General features: G+C 44.0%; 1 protein-coding gene across 1 annotated transcript in view; it reads right to left on the reverse strand.

Moving 5' to 3' along the window:
* The window catches only part of SCAI (suppressor of cancer cell invasion), a 123,033-nt gene that overhangs the window by 21,815 nt on the left and 83,535 nt on the right, over positions 1–17,683 (reverse strand). Inside the window, exons 3-10 of the mRNA XM_029062830.2 lie at positions 14,382–14,477; positions 13,700–13,786; positions 8,562–8,660; positions 7,448–7,544; positions 6,138–6,236; positions 5,663–5,815; positions 1,081–1,182; positions 393–494 (exon numbers count right to left, since the gene is read on the reverse strand). Of these exons, the coding sequence (XP_028918663.1) occupies positions 393–494; positions 1,081–1,182; positions 5,663–5,815; positions 6,138–6,236; positions 7,448–7,544; positions 8,562–8,660; positions 13,700–13,786; positions 14,382–14,477 (835 nt within the window). The remainder of the gene's footprint in view (positions 1–392; positions 495–1,080; positions 1,183–5,662; positions 5,816–6,137; positions 6,237–7,447; positions 7,545–8,561; positions 8,661–13,699; positions 13,787–14,381; positions 14,478–17,683) is intronic.

Here is a 17,683-nt window from a genome sequence, read left to right on the forward strand (position 1 = left end):
TGAGTGATGACACTGTATTGGGATTGAGGTACCTCTCCCTCTCGACTGTAAGCTTGCTGTGGAGAGGGAAGATGTCTACCAACTCTGTCATGATATGTATGCTCCCAAGGGCTTAGTACAGTGCTTTGCAAACAGTAAGCGCTCAATAAACATTACTGACGATTGATTGATGAAGCAGCCACTTCTCATTAAAACCCTCTTGGTTTAATCTCTACATAAAAATGAACCAGGCCTGCCTGTTCTGAGTTCAGCTGTGCTGTAACAGATACATATGTCTATTCCACCTATACCTTCATTCAAGGGTAAACTTTCCTAAAATCAGCAGCTTACTTAATGGCATGTTAAAAACGAGCCTTTCTCCCATGTTGTAAAAAATATGTGGTCATACCAACCTTAAAAGATGCTGCTAAGAACGTGTACAGTTGGCTGAAAGTTGGTTTATATAGGAGGTATTTGTGGGGGTTCTCTCGCCGGGCAGGTTTATCAGCTGATTCCTGTATTCACGCACATAATCAACAACAGGCACACATCATGCAATTCACATTTAATAGTGGATACTTAGCTTTAATTTTTATTCATCAGTTCTACCCCCAAGGACATCCATTTACATTAATTCTTTCTGGCTAGATGGTGAGCCCGTTGTTGGGTAAGGATTGTCTTTTTTTGTTGCCGAGCTGTACTTTCCAAGTGCTTAGTATCGTGCTCTGCATACAGTAAGCGCTTCATAAATACAATTGAATGAATAATAATTTCTGGTCTGTTTACTGGTATTAATGTCTGTCTCCCCAACTCTAGACTGTGAGCTCACTGTGGGCATGGACTGTCTCTCTTTATTGCTATACTGCACCTTCCCAAGTGCTTAGTAAAGTACTCTGCACACATTAAGCACTCGATAAATATGACAATGTGTTTGGCCTCCCAATCCCAGAAAAAGCCCCGTCATAGTTTACTTTCTAACTCTATCAGGCACTTGGAAGGGATATTTCACACTCTTAGAAAATGGGAAAGCACAGAAGACCCAACCCTTTCTGTAAAGACAAGTGTGTGTTGATCAGTCTTTAACTGAGGAGGAAAATTCACCTGCATTCCCGGCTTGTTCATCTGTGAAGCTAAATTCATCGGTTCCCTTTCCAGGGCTTGTAACATTCGGAACATATCGACGGTCAGTTCGCTGAATTTCACCTGCAATAGACACATACCTACCAATTAAGACCACACAGCTTCGCAGCACTCACCATCTCCGTGATTTCTTTATATTAATGTCTGTCTCCACCTACACACCGTAAGCTCATTGAGGGCGGGGAATGTATCTACCGACTCTGTTACACTGTACTCTCCCAATCACTTAGCTCAGTGCTCTGCACACAGTAAGCACTCAAAAAATGTGATTGATTAACAGTATTCCAGAGGAAGAAGTTGGCTCCTTCCCTCTGTTCGGAACACAAATCCTTAGTTGTAAAGATGCCTTTGATAAAGTTGCCTCAGGAATCCTCAGGCAAGACATTCAAGACCTTTGCAAGCCCCTCTTTTTAGTTCTACCAGAGGTAAAAGAGTAGTCGTGAAGATTGAGCAATGTCCCATGTCCCAGTGTGACCGTGGTGGAAACGAGATTGGAGGAGGTAAAAGAGGGAATTGGAGGAAACAAAGAAGAGACAGCGAGTGTACACAACCTGCTCAAAGGGCTTGGAGAATAATGGTAGGAGACAGATGAGGTGATAACTGGAGGATACTGTTGGGTTAAAGGAGGGTGGTTTTTTTAGGATAGGGGATATGTAAGCACTTTTGAAAGTAGTGGGAAGAAGCCACTGGAAAGCGCACAGTTTAAGATGACAATCAAGGAGGGAAGGAGGAAGCAGGGAGGCAGGGGGTGAGTGTTTTAATAAGTTATGAAGGAATAGGGTCAGAAGTATAGGTGGAGGGAGTAGATTTTGAGGGGGAGGAAAGAGATCTCTTCTTGAGATACTGCAGGGAACATAGAGTCAAGGAGGGTGGAGGAGAGGGATTGGATAGGAGCAGGGGAGATTTTAGGGAGATCAAACCAGAAGGCTTCAATTTAGTGGCTGAAGTAATGATAATAATAATAATAATGGCATTTGTTAAGCGCTTACTATGTGCAAAGCACTGTTCTAAGCGCTGGGGAGGATACAAGGTGATCAGGTTGTCCCACATGGGGCTCACAGTCTTAATCCCCATTTTACAGATGGGGTAACTGAGGCCCAGAGAAGTTAAGTGACTTGCCCAAAGTCACACAGCTGACAAGTGGCTGAACCAGGATTTGAAACAACTGGTGGGAGCAATGGGTATGGGAGTAAATTAAGGAAGGAGAAGTACTGTTGTTGGGCAGAGAAGAAGCCAAATAGAAGTAGGTAAGAATGAATTTAAGGTGGACCAGGTCAGAAAGATGTCTGGATTTCCGCCAGCAGCGCTCCACAACTTGGACACAGAAGCGGAGGAAGCGGACTGCGGAGGTGATCCAGGGTTGCGGGTTAGTGGTACAAAATACGCAGAGGGTCAGGGGAGCAAGGGAGTTGAGTTCAGTGGAGAGAGTGATGATAATGGTATTTGTTAAGCGCTTTACTAAGTACCAGGCACTGTAGTGTTGAGAGCGTTAATTTGTGCATCATTCAAAGGTTGTTTGGGTATGGAGGCCAAAGGAGGCAAGATGGCTTTAGAATATAGGCAGGGTTCAAAAGATTGGAGCTCTCTTTGGGAAAACAGGACCGATTTGAAGGGGGTGGGTATAACAGAAAGAGAGCAGGTAAAGAGATTGTGGTTTTAAGAGATTATAAAATCACATGTGTTCCCAAGTTGGTGAGTGTGGGAGATGGGGTGGAGCAGGAGGTCACTGGAGTAGAGGAGTGCGAGGAAGTAAACAGTGGAAGGGTCATCGGGGACCCTTCTTGGAAAATGAAGTCCTCTAGGATCAAGATAGGGATGCCAAATGAAAGAAGGAATGTGAGAAAGAGATCAAAATGGTTCAGAAAGTTGGAGGAGAAGGTGGAGGGTGGTAAAAGACTATGACTAGTAATTGGAGTGGGCAATAATAATAATGTTGGTATTTGTTAAGCGCTTACTATGTGCAGAGCACTGTTCTAAGCGCTGGGGTAGATACAGGGTAATCAGGTTGTCCCACGTGAGGCTCACAGTCTTCATCCCCATTTTACTGATGAGGTAACTGAGGCACAGAGAAGTGAAGTGACTTGCCCACAGTCATACAGCTGACAAGTGGCAGAGCCGGGAGTCAAACCCATGACCTCTAACTCTGAAGCCCAGGCTCTTTCCACTGAGCCACGCTGCTTTCAACTAGTAGAGGCGGATGATATGGGCTTCAAAGGAAGAGAAAGAGAGGGATGGAAAAAGTGGGAGTGTGGGAAAGCAACACTGGGGAGCGAGAAGGAAGCCAATTCCTTCCCCTTTCCTGGTGAGTCTTGGGGAGACGGAGAAGAGGAGCTCCTCATCCCGCACCCCAGAGAGAGTGGCAAGGGAGACAGTGTCATCTGAGGTGAACCAAGTTTCAGTGATGGCAGGGAACCAACATTTCCATTGTGGAGTAGCCAAGAATCTGACTTGGAGAGAAAAAAAACTAATCAGGGAAAACATGAAAGCATCCTGATTTAATTGGAATTTTAGAAAGGTTTTGAAGATGAGGAAAGCTGTAATGGGGCAGATTTGAAAGGGGAAGAAGTTCTAGGCAGGAAGAAGGGTGTGAGCCTGCTCTCAAAGGCGGGAAAGTTGAGGTGGTGAGCTGGGGAAGAGTGGCGTGTGCAAGTGAGGGTGTAGTAGGAAAAGATAGGTGGATAGGGAAGAGGAAGAGAGTTCTGGAGTGCCTTCAAATTAATGGTCAGGATGTGAAGATAAATGGGAAACGTGTGAAGGCTTCTGAGTGGAGAGATGTGTGCGGAACAGTGTTTAAGGAACATGAAGCAGCATGGTGTAGTGGATAGAGCAGAGGGCTGGGAGTCTTAAAGTCATGGGTTCTAATTCCCGGCTCCACTACTTTTCTGCTCTGTGAGGCACTGGGCACGTCATTTCACTTCTCTGTGCCTCAGATATCTCACCTGTAAAATGGGGAATGTGACTGTGAGCCCCATGTGGGACAGGGACTGTGTCCAATCTGGTTTGCTTGAACCCATTCCAGTGCCTGACACATAATAAGCACTTAAATACCATTATTATTATTATTGTTATTTTTATTAACTTGACCTAAACAGAGTGAGATATAGATTAGAGAGGGGATGGGCTGGAGGCAAGATCAGTGAGGAGGACTGATCCAGCAGTTCCTGGAACAGGCTGATGGACATTGGGTGGAGAGGAAGGAGAGGATCCGGGAATTGTGGTGGAGGAAAACCCAACAAGATTTGTCAACAGACTGGGAGTGACAGTTGAAACAGAGTGAGAAATCAAGGATAATGCCAAGGTTACATGCTTTGAAAACAGGGAAATTGAAAGTGTTGTCACACTGTGAAGGGGAAGTTAGGTGGGGCAGAGGATTCAGAAGGGAAGACGATGTGCTCAGTTTTCAATATACTGAGTTTGAGCTGTCAGCAGGACATCCATATGGAGATGTCTTGCCGGCAAGAAGAAATGCGAGATTGCAGATGGGAGGAGAGGTTAGGGCTAGAGAGACGGATTTGGGATTCTTCCAATTTTCCCTCCAATCCAACATTATTTTGCCTAAAAGTGGACACAATTCTTCCTGGAAGGAGAGGCAACAGAAGAAAAATTGGGGATTGTAAACGTCACCCACATAGAAATTTAAAAATTCTTCAAATATTTTCCCACTGGTTAGATAGGACGGTGTCTAATTCCCACACGGGCATTCTTCTCCAGCACTTAGTACAGTGCTTTGCACACAAAGTGCTCAATAAATACGACTGAATGAATGCTCCACACAGTAAACACTTAGTAAGTACTCCCACTAGCACTATTTGGTCATGGGTTATCATAATAAGTCCCTTTGGGAGAATGTGCAAAATAAGCATCAGTACAAGCCACAAACGCACCACACTGCATATTCCATAGGCCTACATAACTGAAGCTCCTCAGGTCAGGGTTCTTCTCCCCCCCATTCCCCCACCCCCCGCCAACAGCCCTAACATAATCAAATGCTGAGATCAACCAAGAATTGACATCAGGGTAGCATTTGCTGATTGGACACTTCCTCCTCTGCCATGGTCCTCTGGAACGCCCTCCCTCCGTTCATAGCCGATAGACGATCACCCTCCCCACCTTCAAAGTCTTACTGAAGGCATATTTCCTCCAAGAGCCTTCCCCAACTAGGCTTTATTTCCTCCACTCCCACTTCCTTCTGCGTCACCCCCGCACTTAGATTTGCTACTTTTTTCACCCCTCCCTCAGGTCTACAGGATTCATGTACACATCCATAACTTATTTATCAATGTCGGTCTCCCTCTCTAACCTTTAAACTCACTGTGGGCAGGAAATGTGTCTACCCACTGTGTATAACTGTACTCTTCCAAGCACTGTGCTCTGCACAAGGTAGGCACTCGATAAATGCAACCGACCTATTGACGGACGGTCTCCTCTAGGCTTATTCAATCACCTCTGTCATTTTTCTCCAAAATTTGGCAACTCTTCTTTTAGGGGGGTAATCCCGGAGATTTTCAGCACATTTAAACACAGTGACACTTCATTTCTTTACCTGATTATTGCAGTTACCAATAATGAGGGCATCGGCCAGAGTCAACTGTCCCACAATCATCCCTTGTTCCAGCAGGGGGGCCCCTGCTTCAGCAAGACGGTTAGAGGTGATAACAATAGTGTTGTCATCATTTAAAACCATGACAGGATCTGCCTGGAGAAAAAAGGGAATCACCAGTTACCTGTCCCAAATCGGAGGGCAGGAAATCAGATGGTAGGAAAGGATGTCTGTGCGCATGAGATAACTGTAAAATGGGGATTAAATACCTGGCCTCCCATCTATGTAAACTTTGAACCCCTTGTGGGACACAGACTGTGTCTAATCTGTTTATCTTGTATCTACCTTAGCGCTTAGTACCGTGCTTGGCACAGAGTAAGCGCTTATCAAATGTAACTGTCCATCATCTAAACGCTTACCTAGCAAAGGAATAAGCCATTCCCCTTGACAAACAACACATATTCCCGTACAAACTAACCTCAATAAAAGCAGCCACTTCTTGAAGCACCAGGTTCCACTCCACCTGATCCTCAGTATTAAAGCGGTGGGTGTAATCTTCAATTTCTTCTGACAATTCCTGATGTTAGAATCCATAAAAAGGAGAGATCATAAATAACCTGTTTTTAAGTGCCTGCATATTGTAAATGACGTGCTCTGGACACCAAAGGAATGATTCAGCTAAGAAATCTAATGATAAAGAACATTGATTGCCAACAGTACTTGGCCCCACCCGCATCAAGAATGAAAGAAGAGAAACCAGTATGTAGTTATTTCAAAACCAGGGGTAACAGGGTTTCAAGGATTCCATTTTATAGCTGGGTAGGGCTCATAAAATGCTGATACAAACCATTAGATTGTTAATTCCTTGAGGGCAGGTTCTGGGTCTTCTGCTTCTGTTCACAGGCTTAGTTCAGTGCTCTGTCTTTGATTGACGAAGACCCACTGGGGTCCTCCTGATACTGTCTCAGTGATTACTACTTCTGACCCACAAGAAGTCACTGGTATCACAGAAATAGACAAAGGACTCAGGGATATATGGAAAAAAAAATCATTAATAGATGTCTTGCTGCCTCTCATCTGGGCCCAGATATGCTCTCCAGCCTTGGCAACTTTCTTGAAGCTAGTTCCATCGGCAGATGAAAGGGAATGGAACAGAACCAAAAGGAAAGGTATGAAAGTCTGTGACAATTTTGTTGGGGGTTTTTAAATAGCCACTGTTCGCAAAACACACAAATCAGTTGCAGAGAGTATTTTCTCAGGGAAATCTGATGCATAAATTATTTTCTCAAATTAAGATTGAGTAGCAGCATGGCTGGGTGGATAGAGTACAGGCCTGGGAGTCAGAAGGACCTGGGTTCTAATCTTGGCTCTGCCACTTGTTTGCTGTGTGCCCTTAAGCAAGTCACTTGACTTTTCTGTGTCTCAGTTACCTGATCTATACAATGGGGATTAAAACTGGGTGTCCCATGTGGAACATGAACCGTGTCCAACTTGATTAGCTTGTATATACCCTAGGGCTTAGTACAGCGTTTGGCACATGCTAATCGCTTAACGAATACCATTAAAAAAAAAGTACCCGCTGCCCCAGTGAAACAGTGGGTAAAGACAATTATGCCGATAATACGAGATGGACTTCTTGTTTGGTTTTGCTTCTGTTTGGTTTTGCCAGGGGATGGGGTTGCAGCTGTAAGAGCACCCTGAAATCCATTCAGGGTCAATTTTAGGCTCAAGTCCCTTGACAAACACAGATCACTGACAATTGGACTTGATGTGCCGGAGACTACTTACCTTTACCAGATCCTTCACGACATCCATTTTGTTGAGAAGAAGACAAACCACTATAAACCTTGCATAGTAACGTAACTTCTTAACCACCAGCTCAGGCCTAAGACATGAAAAGGGAAAAGAGTTCTTGAACTGTGACAATAAAGCAGAGAGGAAATGTTTTTGACATTTCAATTCATTCACGATTTCTTAAGCAGCTCGACCGTACTGGATTTAAATTCTTGAGCTGCGGATCATAGCACAAGACATAACGTTCAAGTCCTAATCTTTGCCAACTTGTATTAAATGCCTGTGAATGGACTCAGCTCCTAATGCTTTGCTCAGACAGATGAATCCCTATCCATAAACTAGAGCTAAGTTTCCTTTCCCCAGTTTGAAAATTCCATTTTCCTCTGGATGCGGAGAATCAGAATGAGTGAAGTCGGACCTGGAGAGCTAGAGTAAGGAAGCGGAGCCGGAGTCAAGTTTCGGACATCCTTGAGCTTCATTCCCTGGGCTTCCCCTGACCTGTACTTCGGGAACCAGCTGTAGCACCTGGATTCCCTGATTTGAAAACTCCCAGCCAGGCTGTATCACCTAGGTAGCAGGGATAATGGCAACACTTTGCCCTTGGGCAACCGGTCAGGAGCGGCTTGTAACATGCACAATTTGCTGGCCTCTATTTTGGGTGCATCTCATTCACCTGTTCACATTTGCCTTGGTGTAGCTTACTGAACTGCAAACAGTACTGGGCTTGTGAAAGCAAAGAGCAGAGGGAAAAAGAAGTATTATTTTATCCACTTTGCTTTTGCCTGACAGATATCTACAGCTACTGAACATCCGGGGCTAATGTGCAATGACAAACAGACAGGGTCTGGGGGAAACTGAATCGATCGGCTACGGATTTCAATGTGGCCGTAGGATTTGGCTTTCAAATGCTTCCTGCCTCTAGATAGGCCTCTGGATGAAAAGAATCACACTTTAGAGATAATATTTCTCCCGTTAGGATTAACAGGAATCTATTTCTAAAATATGAGCTCTCCCATGTAATCTTCTTGGGCATCGTTTACAATGAATGCATGGGTATTTAATCACCTCTTCCCAGTCTGTAATAGGTAATATATCAACACTCCCATACCTGTCTTCTTTACTGACTTGAGAGTAATAAGATCTCTGTCTGATTGCGGAATAGAAGGAAAAGGCCTCATTCAGATAGCTGGTTTCAGATGTGCGGAGGCTGTTGGAAAAATATATTACTTTAATTCTTCATATTGGAGTTTAAGTTAAACCCTGCCTCATATAAAATTCCCAGCCACCTCCTTTTCCTAAGACATTTTTTCTCAGCTCTCAGCTCCATCAGGTCAAGGCCTGCAACTTTATAAATTGTTCCTGTTGTGTCTAGAATGGTGGTTTGTACATGGGGTTTAAAATGTGCTAGCTGTTGTACAATTACAAAGACCGTTTTCTTTCTCCTTACAAAATGAATGTGATTTTGAAAGTGTTACTGTTCTAGGGGAGTAGCCAACTGCAAAGCTCCTTTGCTCATCTGAAATTATCCTTCACTGATAACCTACTAATCTACAAAAGTTTTAAAAGGTTCTCCCGCAAAGCATTCTTTTCTATAAAACATCTCAAATCTTAATGCCATAATAGGATGGCAAAATGACAGAAGGCAGTGGGGCCTTGGAGAAAGAACAGGGTATTAGGAGACAGGAAATCTGGATTCTAATACTAACTCTGCTACTGGCTGAGTAACCTTGAGCAAGTCACTTAAGCCCTCTGTACCTCAATTTTCTCATTGGCCAAATACAGACATTACCTAATATTCTGGTCAAAATTGTTCTTCAATTAAACTGTAACCATTGGGCATCGTCTCCCTAAAATCTCTCCTACTCCTCTACAGCCCCTTCCTCCTCTAGTCCCCCTCTTGGATTCTCCACCCTTCCCAGCATTATCTCAAGAGGAGATTTTTTTTAAAATGCTACTTGTTAAGCACTTACTAGGTGACAGGCACTGTACTATGTGCTGGGGTAGATTCAAGATAATCAGGTTGGACATAGTCCTTGTCCCACATGGGGCTCACAGTCTAAACTGGAGGGAGGAGAATTTAATCCCCATTTTACAGATGGGGTAAATGAGGCACAGACGAGCTGAGTGACTAGTCCAAGGTCACATGGCAGACAATTGACAGAGACAGGATTAAAACCAGGTCCTCGGATTCCCAGGCCTATGCACTTGCCACTAAGTCATACTCCTTCTCTCCCACCTCCTCTCAAATTCTATCATTCCCACCTGTGCTTCTGACTCCATTCCTTCTCACCTCATCAAAGCAGTTGTCCCCTCCCTGCCAGACATCTGCAACTGCTCACTTTCCATTGATTCCTTCCCCATTGCTTTGAAACAGGATCATGTATCCCCATCCTAAAAAAAACCTCTTGACTCCACAGCATCACTCATCTTCTTCCAACCATTTCTCTCCAAACTCCTTGGGCAAGTTGTGTACACTTCCTGCCTCCACTTTCTCTCCTTCAACTCTCTCTTTGACCCACTGCAATTAGGCTTTCGCCACCTCTGCTACAAGGGAACGGTCCTCTTTAGAACCTTCCTCTTGCCAAATCCGATGGCCTAATCCACCCTAATCCTCCTCAACCTTTCTGCTGCCTTTGAACACAGGTTCAACCCCTTCTCCTGGAAACTTTATCTAACCTTGGCTTCACTGACACTGTCCTTCTGACTCTCCTACTATCTCTCTCACTGTTCGTTCTCAGTCTCTTTAACAGACTCTTCCTCCGCCTCCCACCTTCTAATAGTGGCTCAGTTCTGGTCCCCTTCCATTCTTCATCTAGACCTGCTCCCTTGGAGAACTCATTTGCTCACAGGACTTCAACTGCCACCTTTATGCAGGATGCAGTCTCACATTTCCTCCTACCTTCAGGACATTGCTACTTGGATGTCCCACCCACACCTCAAACTTAAAGGTCCAAAGTAGAACTTCTCATCTTCCCACCCAAATCTTGTCCTCCCCGTGACTTCCCTATCATTGTAGAGAGCACCACTACTCACCCTGTCTCACATAACCATAACCTTGGTATTATCTTCAACTCAATCTCTCTTATTCAACTCACATTCAATCTGTCACCACATCCTGTAAATTCTACCTTCACAATATCTCTAGAATTCACCCTTACTTTGCCATCCAAATGGCTACCTCATTGACCCAAGCACTCTTCATTTCCCTCCTTGACTACTTCGTCAGCCTCCTTGCTGACCTCCCTTCATCTTACTGAATCCATACTTCACTCTATGTGGTTCATTTTTCTGAAAATAAAAAAAAAATTCAGTCCATATCTCCCCACTCCTCAAAAAATCTCCAGTGCTTGCTCATCCTCCTCCACATCAAACAGAAACTCCTAAACATCAGCTTTCAGGCACTCAATTAATTCTCTCTCCTACTAACTTTGCTAATATCCTGCTACAACTCAAACCACACACTCCACTCCTCTAACACCAACCTACTCTCTGTACCTCAATCTTGTCTACCTTACCACTGACCACATTCTCCCTCGGGCCTGGAACTCCCTCCCTCTTCATATCTGACAGTCCACTATTCTCCCCACCTTCCACATCCTTCTGAATTCTTATCTCCTACAAGAGGCCTTCCCAGACTAAGCCCTTTATTTCCCCTATCTGACCTCCCCTCTGCATTAACTGTGAACTTGGCTGAATACCCCTTAAACACTTTGAAACTCACCCTAGCCCTACATGCTTATGTAAATATTATTATCTCCTATTTTCCCTCTTTCCAATCTTCTTTAATGTCTTTCTCCCCCTGTAAACTCCTTGACAGCAGGGATCGCATCTACAAACTCTGTTGTACTTTCCCAATCAATCACATTTATTGTGCACTTACTGGGTCCAGAGTTCTGTACTAAGCACTTTTTTTAAAGATGGAATTTGTTAAACACTTACTATATGACAGGCACTGTAGCAAACCCTGGAGTAGGCACAAGCTAATCAAGTGGGACACAATCCATGTCCCACATGGGACTCTCAGCCTTAATCCCCATTTTACAGATGAGGTAAATGAGGCACCGAAGTGAAATGACTTGTCCAAGATCACACAGCAGACAAGTGGTGCAGCCGGGATTAGGATTAGAATTAGGATTAGAGACACTTGCTAACCTCCCAACCTCCTGTCTCTCCACACTCCAGTCCATACTTAGTCTGCTGCTCAGATCATTTTTCTACAAAAACCTTCAAGACACATCACACCACTCCTCCAAAAATTCCAGTGGTTGCCCATCCACCTCCACATCAAACAAAAACTCATCACCGTTGACTTTAAAGCCATCCACCACATTGCCCCCTCCTACCTCACCTCGCTACTCACTTTCTACAATCCAGCTTACACACTTTGCTCCTCTAATGCTAACTTTCTCACTGTGCCTCTATCTTACCTCTCTTACCCCCAACACCTAGCCCACTTCCTGCCTCTGGCCTGGAACACCCTGCCTCCTCAAATCTGACTGACAAATTACTCTTCTCCCCTTTAAAGCCTTATCGAAGGCACATCTCCTCCATGAGGCCTTCCCAGAATAAACTCCTTCCTTCCTCTTCTCCCTTCTGCATCACCCTGACTTGCTCCCTTTGTTCTTCCCTCCTTCCAGCCCCACAGCACTTACGTACATATCCGTAACTTATTTATGTGTATGATGTCTGTCTCCCCGACCCTAGACTATAACCTTGCTGTGGGCAGGGAATATGTCTGTTTATTGTTGTATTGTACTCTCCCAAATGCTTAGTACAATGCTCTGCACACAACAGGTGCTCAAAAAATATGACTGAATGCATGAATGAATGAATCCAAGTTCTCTGACTCCCAGGCCTGCGCTTTATTCACATGGCCTTACTGCTTTGCTGTACTCGGGAGAGCACAATACAATAGAGTAGGAAGTCAAGTGCAATGTCTACAACGAGCTTACAGTCTAGAGAGAAAAAGTCCAAAGAAAAATGTGCTGAGTAGGATTCAACTCAGATAGCCCTGAAGGGCCAGAGACTTAGACCCAAGGAAGAAGTCTCTCTTTGTCCCCCAGCAGGGGAGAAGGAGAGGTAAATAATGGCTTCAGCCATAACAACGATAACGGAAGAACCATTAGAAGGGTTGTGGATTATGGCAGAGGACAGGACATTCTGGAGAAAGTATATCCATGGAGTTGCTAGGAATCAGAAATGACTTGACAATACTTAATATTAATGATAATAATAATAATAGGGTTGCAGGAGGTGGGGGCTCCCTTTCCTGGCTGAGGTAGGAAGTTAGGATCTTGTCTGGACAGAACCACATCATGGGGGTGTCCCACCCACACCCCTCTACATCAGGAAGGGAGGTGGGCAAGACCACCTCAACCCCCAATCCCAATCTTAATGATTCCCCATCATGGCAGATAATAGAGTCTTTCCTGATTCCCATCTTCGCCCCTGCCCCCCGGCTGGTCAAAACACAGTATTTACTAAGCACCTACTAAATGCAGAGCGCTGTTTTAAGTAAGCACTTGGGAGAGTACAATAGAATTAGTAGAATACTATTCTTGCCTTCTTGGAGTTTACAATGTAGTAAGGAAGACGTGAGCTAAAGTAAATTACAAGTAGAGATATGTACATAAGTATTCTAGGGGATGTGCAGACTTAAGTCCTCATCTCCTCTTACACCTCTCTGCTTCCACATCTGTCTCGGGGTCTTTCTGTCTGTTTCTCTCTCTCCATTTCTCCATCGACTTCCTCTCTGTCTACTCCCAAGCACTAAGTACTGTGCTCCGCACATAGTAAGCGCTCAATAAATACCAGATGTGAACCTCACGTGGGACAGAGCCTTTCTGATGGAATCGTCTTCTATCTGCCCTAGCATTCAGCATGGGGGAAGTGCTTAATCAATAGCAAATATAAAATTTAAGTGCCCTTTTTCAAATTATGCATGCAATCAATGAGAAAACATTGCTTGATTGAGATGAATGAGTATAAATGGCCTTCCAGTATAATTTGGGGGTGGGCACCTGCTGGAAATACATTACTTCACCCCACAGATCTTTGCTCCAGTCATTTTGCTTCATTTGGGCTGATCTGTGGTGCCCCCACCGTGTTTGAGAAAAGCAGAGTTAACTCCCGGGGATGCAGCTGCAGCGAGTTGCTTCCCTCACAGCCTAGGAAGGGAGTGCAGTGCCCGCAAACTGTACCAGAGACATTAGATGACTTCACTCTCTGAGTGTACAATTCACTTACTAATAGTGGTAGTACAGCTGCCCAATCTTAGAGGCAATTTCTCCTATTTGCCACCGCTTCAAGCCATACCGATTGTCCAAAACTTGACTGTTTTAAATAAGAGAAAAGGAAGTGGTTTAAAGTTCACAGAATGCAGAGTTAAAAACCGAGTTTAAAATTCAGCCCTAGTGCCTCCCAACACTGCAGCGACAGGAGGTCTGGAGGCAAAACAGGGAGCCACCCATTTTTCCTTCTAGTGAGACTCTTTGACATCTGGAGCCAACAGCCCAAGAGGAATGGGGAACTGATGCAGTGTGAGACCACACATGTGTATCCAGGGAGACTTTCTTTTTAAAATTCTATGATTCATCAGCCAAAGTGAGAGTCGCTATGAGCCAATCCAGATGTGCCGGATATTTCTAGGAATAAGGTCAGATAAGGGCATTACAGTTTCAAACGTTAAGATATGAAACTTTACAATTCCACCTCTCCATCCTGACTTAACAAAAGCAAACCCTCCCCCAAAACGAAACCCCAAACCATCAGTTGGCTAGTGGGAAAAAAAAGGCAGCAGAGGAAAGATTTTAATTGGTATTAACAAAAAGGAGTAGTCCTCTGCCTTTAACTTCACTGCATTCTATATATATTTGATATTTTTGTCTGTAAAAGTCTGGTAGAATCATTGGGATAGTTGCTTTCTTACCGATGTTGCTGCTGAAACTTCCAGAGTTTGGTGTAAACATCAAAGGTCCGCCCAAAATAAGACTGCCATTGCTTTTGTCCATACTGTGGTAAATCCCTGTAACAATAAATACGTGTGTGTTTAACTACACATTGCTCTGAAACAAACATTTGAAAACTGTGCACATACACACACATTATCAATCAATAGTATTTACTGAGCACTTACTGTGTGCAGAGTACTATACTAAGTGCTTGGAAGAGTACAACAGAGAGAAGCAGCATGGCCTAGTGGCAAGAGCACGGGCTTGGGAGTCGGAGGACGTGGGTTCTGATGCCGGCTCTGTCACCTGTCTGCTGTGTGACCTTGGGCAAGTCACTTTACTTCTCGGTGCTTCTGTTACCTCATCTGTAAAATGGGGAGTAAGACTACGAGCCCCACGTGGGACAACCTGATTACCTTCTATCTACCCCAGCGCTTAGAACTGTGCTTAGCTTAATTATTATTATTACAACAGAGATGGTAGATCCATTTTTGGCCCACAAAGAGGATACAGTCTAAAGGGAGGAGCTTACAGTCCCCCCAGCCACACACATGTAACAGCAACTCATTTAGATAGTTATTCTATATATATCTGACCTTCATGTTTGAGGATGACAGCCCTGTGGGTAAATTTTACCCATGAGTGCATTTGTGGATGAAAAGGCTAATGCAGAACTGGCAGTGATAGCAATATAAAATAATCCCCTCTACATTGACATGTTTGCAATTTGCAGCACCTGGCTTGGGTTTTGATTTTTAAGGCTCACAATCCCCTTGAAGCTTTTGCTCAGGAAGAACCGCTACTCTCTTGATCACAGCGTGCCAGGCTTGTCAGTCTACCCTGGTTGTCTCCCAACATTCAGCTGCCTGAAAATACGTCTAAGTCTGTCCTGAAAGCATTGGCTCTGTCCCCTCGCTTGTGACCTTCCCATTTCAGCTCACCTGATAGCAATGAAAATGCTTTCAATGCTGGTAGATGGATTGTGTTCCAGGAAACTATTGGTTACCCTGACTTCTCATATGACATCAAGCCCTCCTATAATCACATCTCCTCCGAGAGGCCTTCCCCAACTAGGCCCTCATTTCTCCTATTCATTCATTCAGTCGTATTGATTGAGCGCTTACTATGTGCAGAGCACTGTACTAAGCACTCAGAATGTACAATTCGGCAACAGATAGAGACAATCCCTGCCCAACAACGGGTTCACAGTCCTCTCCCATCTGTATCGCCTATGAGCTTGGATCTCTATCCTCTAAGCACTGGCTATTTACTCCACCCTAAGCCTCACAACACTTACGTACCCATCCATAATTGATTTTCATGCCTATCTCCCACTCTGGATGGTAAGATCTATTACTCTGGAAGCAGCATGGTCTAGTGGAAAGAGCACAGGTGTGGGAGTCAGAGGATGTGGGTTCTAATTCCGGCTCTGCCACATGTCTATCTTGTGACCCTGGGCAAGTCACTTCACTTGTCTGTGGACTGGGGGTGTTCCTAAGGAGCAGGGCTAGGAGGTAAATGAGAGGGCTAGCATTCAGCATAGGGGAAATGCTTAATCAATAGCAAATATAAAATTTAAGTGCCCTTTTTCAAATTATGCATATTATCCTTGCCTTCATGGAGTTTACAATATAGAAAGGGAGACATGAGCTAAAATAAGTGGGGCGTTCTGGGAGAGATGTGTCTGTGGTGTCGCTTTGGGTAGGAAATGACGCAACGGCATAAGACATGACAATAGCTCCCACTGCCTCTGGCACAAACTCCCTCCCACCCACACACACATGAGAATTGGTATTCCTGCTGAGTCTATGGTTTTTCCACATGGGACATGTTTGCCCCCCCAAAGTCAGAAGATCCTAAAACTTACATAAGACACAGACACACAGACACCCCTCCCACCCCCCACCCCCACCTACACACATATCAGAAGCAGTGTGGCTTAGTGGAAAAAGCATGGGCTTGGGAGTCAGAGGTCATGGGTTCTAATCCCAGCTTCACCACTTGTCAGCTGTGTGACTTTGGACAAGTCACTTAACTTCTCTGTGCCTCAGTTACCTCATCAGTAAAATGGGGATTAAGACTGTGAGTTCCACATGGGACAATCTGATTACCTTGTATCTATCCCAGTGCTCAGAGCAGTGCTTGGCACATAGTAAGCGCATAACAAATACCATTATTATTATTTTCTTGTTTCTTTCCCGAAGGGCATGAAAAACCCATTATACAAAGATATTACCTTGGACCCAGAATACAAACCTAGACGTTTTCTTTGCTTATTTTCCTTTGCTGTTCAAGGAATGACCAAGAAAAAAAAGTCAACTATGTAAGGAAAGGTTCTCCTTCTACACTTCTGCTTTTGTTCTAATAAAGTATTATTTGAGCAGTCTTATGACAGCTTCTCAAGCCCCTGGCTATTAGTCTGTTTTTTGCATCAGTCACTAATGAAACATAATCATTAACTCCAAAACATAATCTGTGAATAGTCAATATTTTCCTGACTCGACAAGACTGATTTTTATTAAGATGCCCTATCATTCTCCAAAGTTGTCTAAAATGCCCTTTGTTTTATAAAAACAGGGTCTCAATCTGGATCTAAAAATCCTGCTGAATATATCATTTCCTTTTAGCTATCGGTTGCTTCTTTGATATTTTCTATTGGTTTTAGTATAAACTTCCCTGGCTACTCTCTTACTGAGGAGGGTCAAAAAACCACACACAAATCACTAAAATTGTGTTCACAGTCTGAAATGGATTGAAGTTGAAGTTCTCAGAAAAGAGAAGAACCAATTTTTCTACCAGTCAGGATTTGGTTCCCTTTTCAGATACTGAATATATCATATGGCCATTATTTCTGTCAGCAGAGATGGGAAATTAATGGTCCATAGAATTAAATTAAATGAGGCCCAATAATTCCCCCCATAAGCTGAATAACCTTGGATTTCACATTGAGCAAAGGCACCTATATTTTGAACAGGCTGCTCATAAACCCGCCTCAAACCTCAAAAGAAAATCTGACTCCAAAGACCTTCACTTCATCCACATCAAAACAAGAAAAAGGGGTCAGATGCATTAGTCGGGGACCGGGGAAATATCTTAAACTTACTGCAAACTAACAATTAATTTTTAAAGGAGTCTGACATGGCTTCATGCAACCTTACTGACTCTTTTTCTCTCTTTCACCAGACATCCTGAGACAATCAAATTCATCTTCCTCAAGCATCCATGTGTCAGTGTCTCTCCCTTTCCACTCATGGTGACTGAAACCCCTGGTCATCAGTTT

This window comes from Ornithorhynchus anatinus, chromosome 4 (genome assembly GCF_004115215.2).
Source record: "Ornithorhynchus anatinus isolate Pmale09 chromosome 4, mOrnAna1.pri.v4, whole genome shotgun sequence".
NCBI classification, from domain to species: Eukaryota; Metazoa; Chordata; class Mammalia; order Monotremata; family Ornithorhynchidae; genus Ornithorhynchus; species Ornithorhynchus anatinus.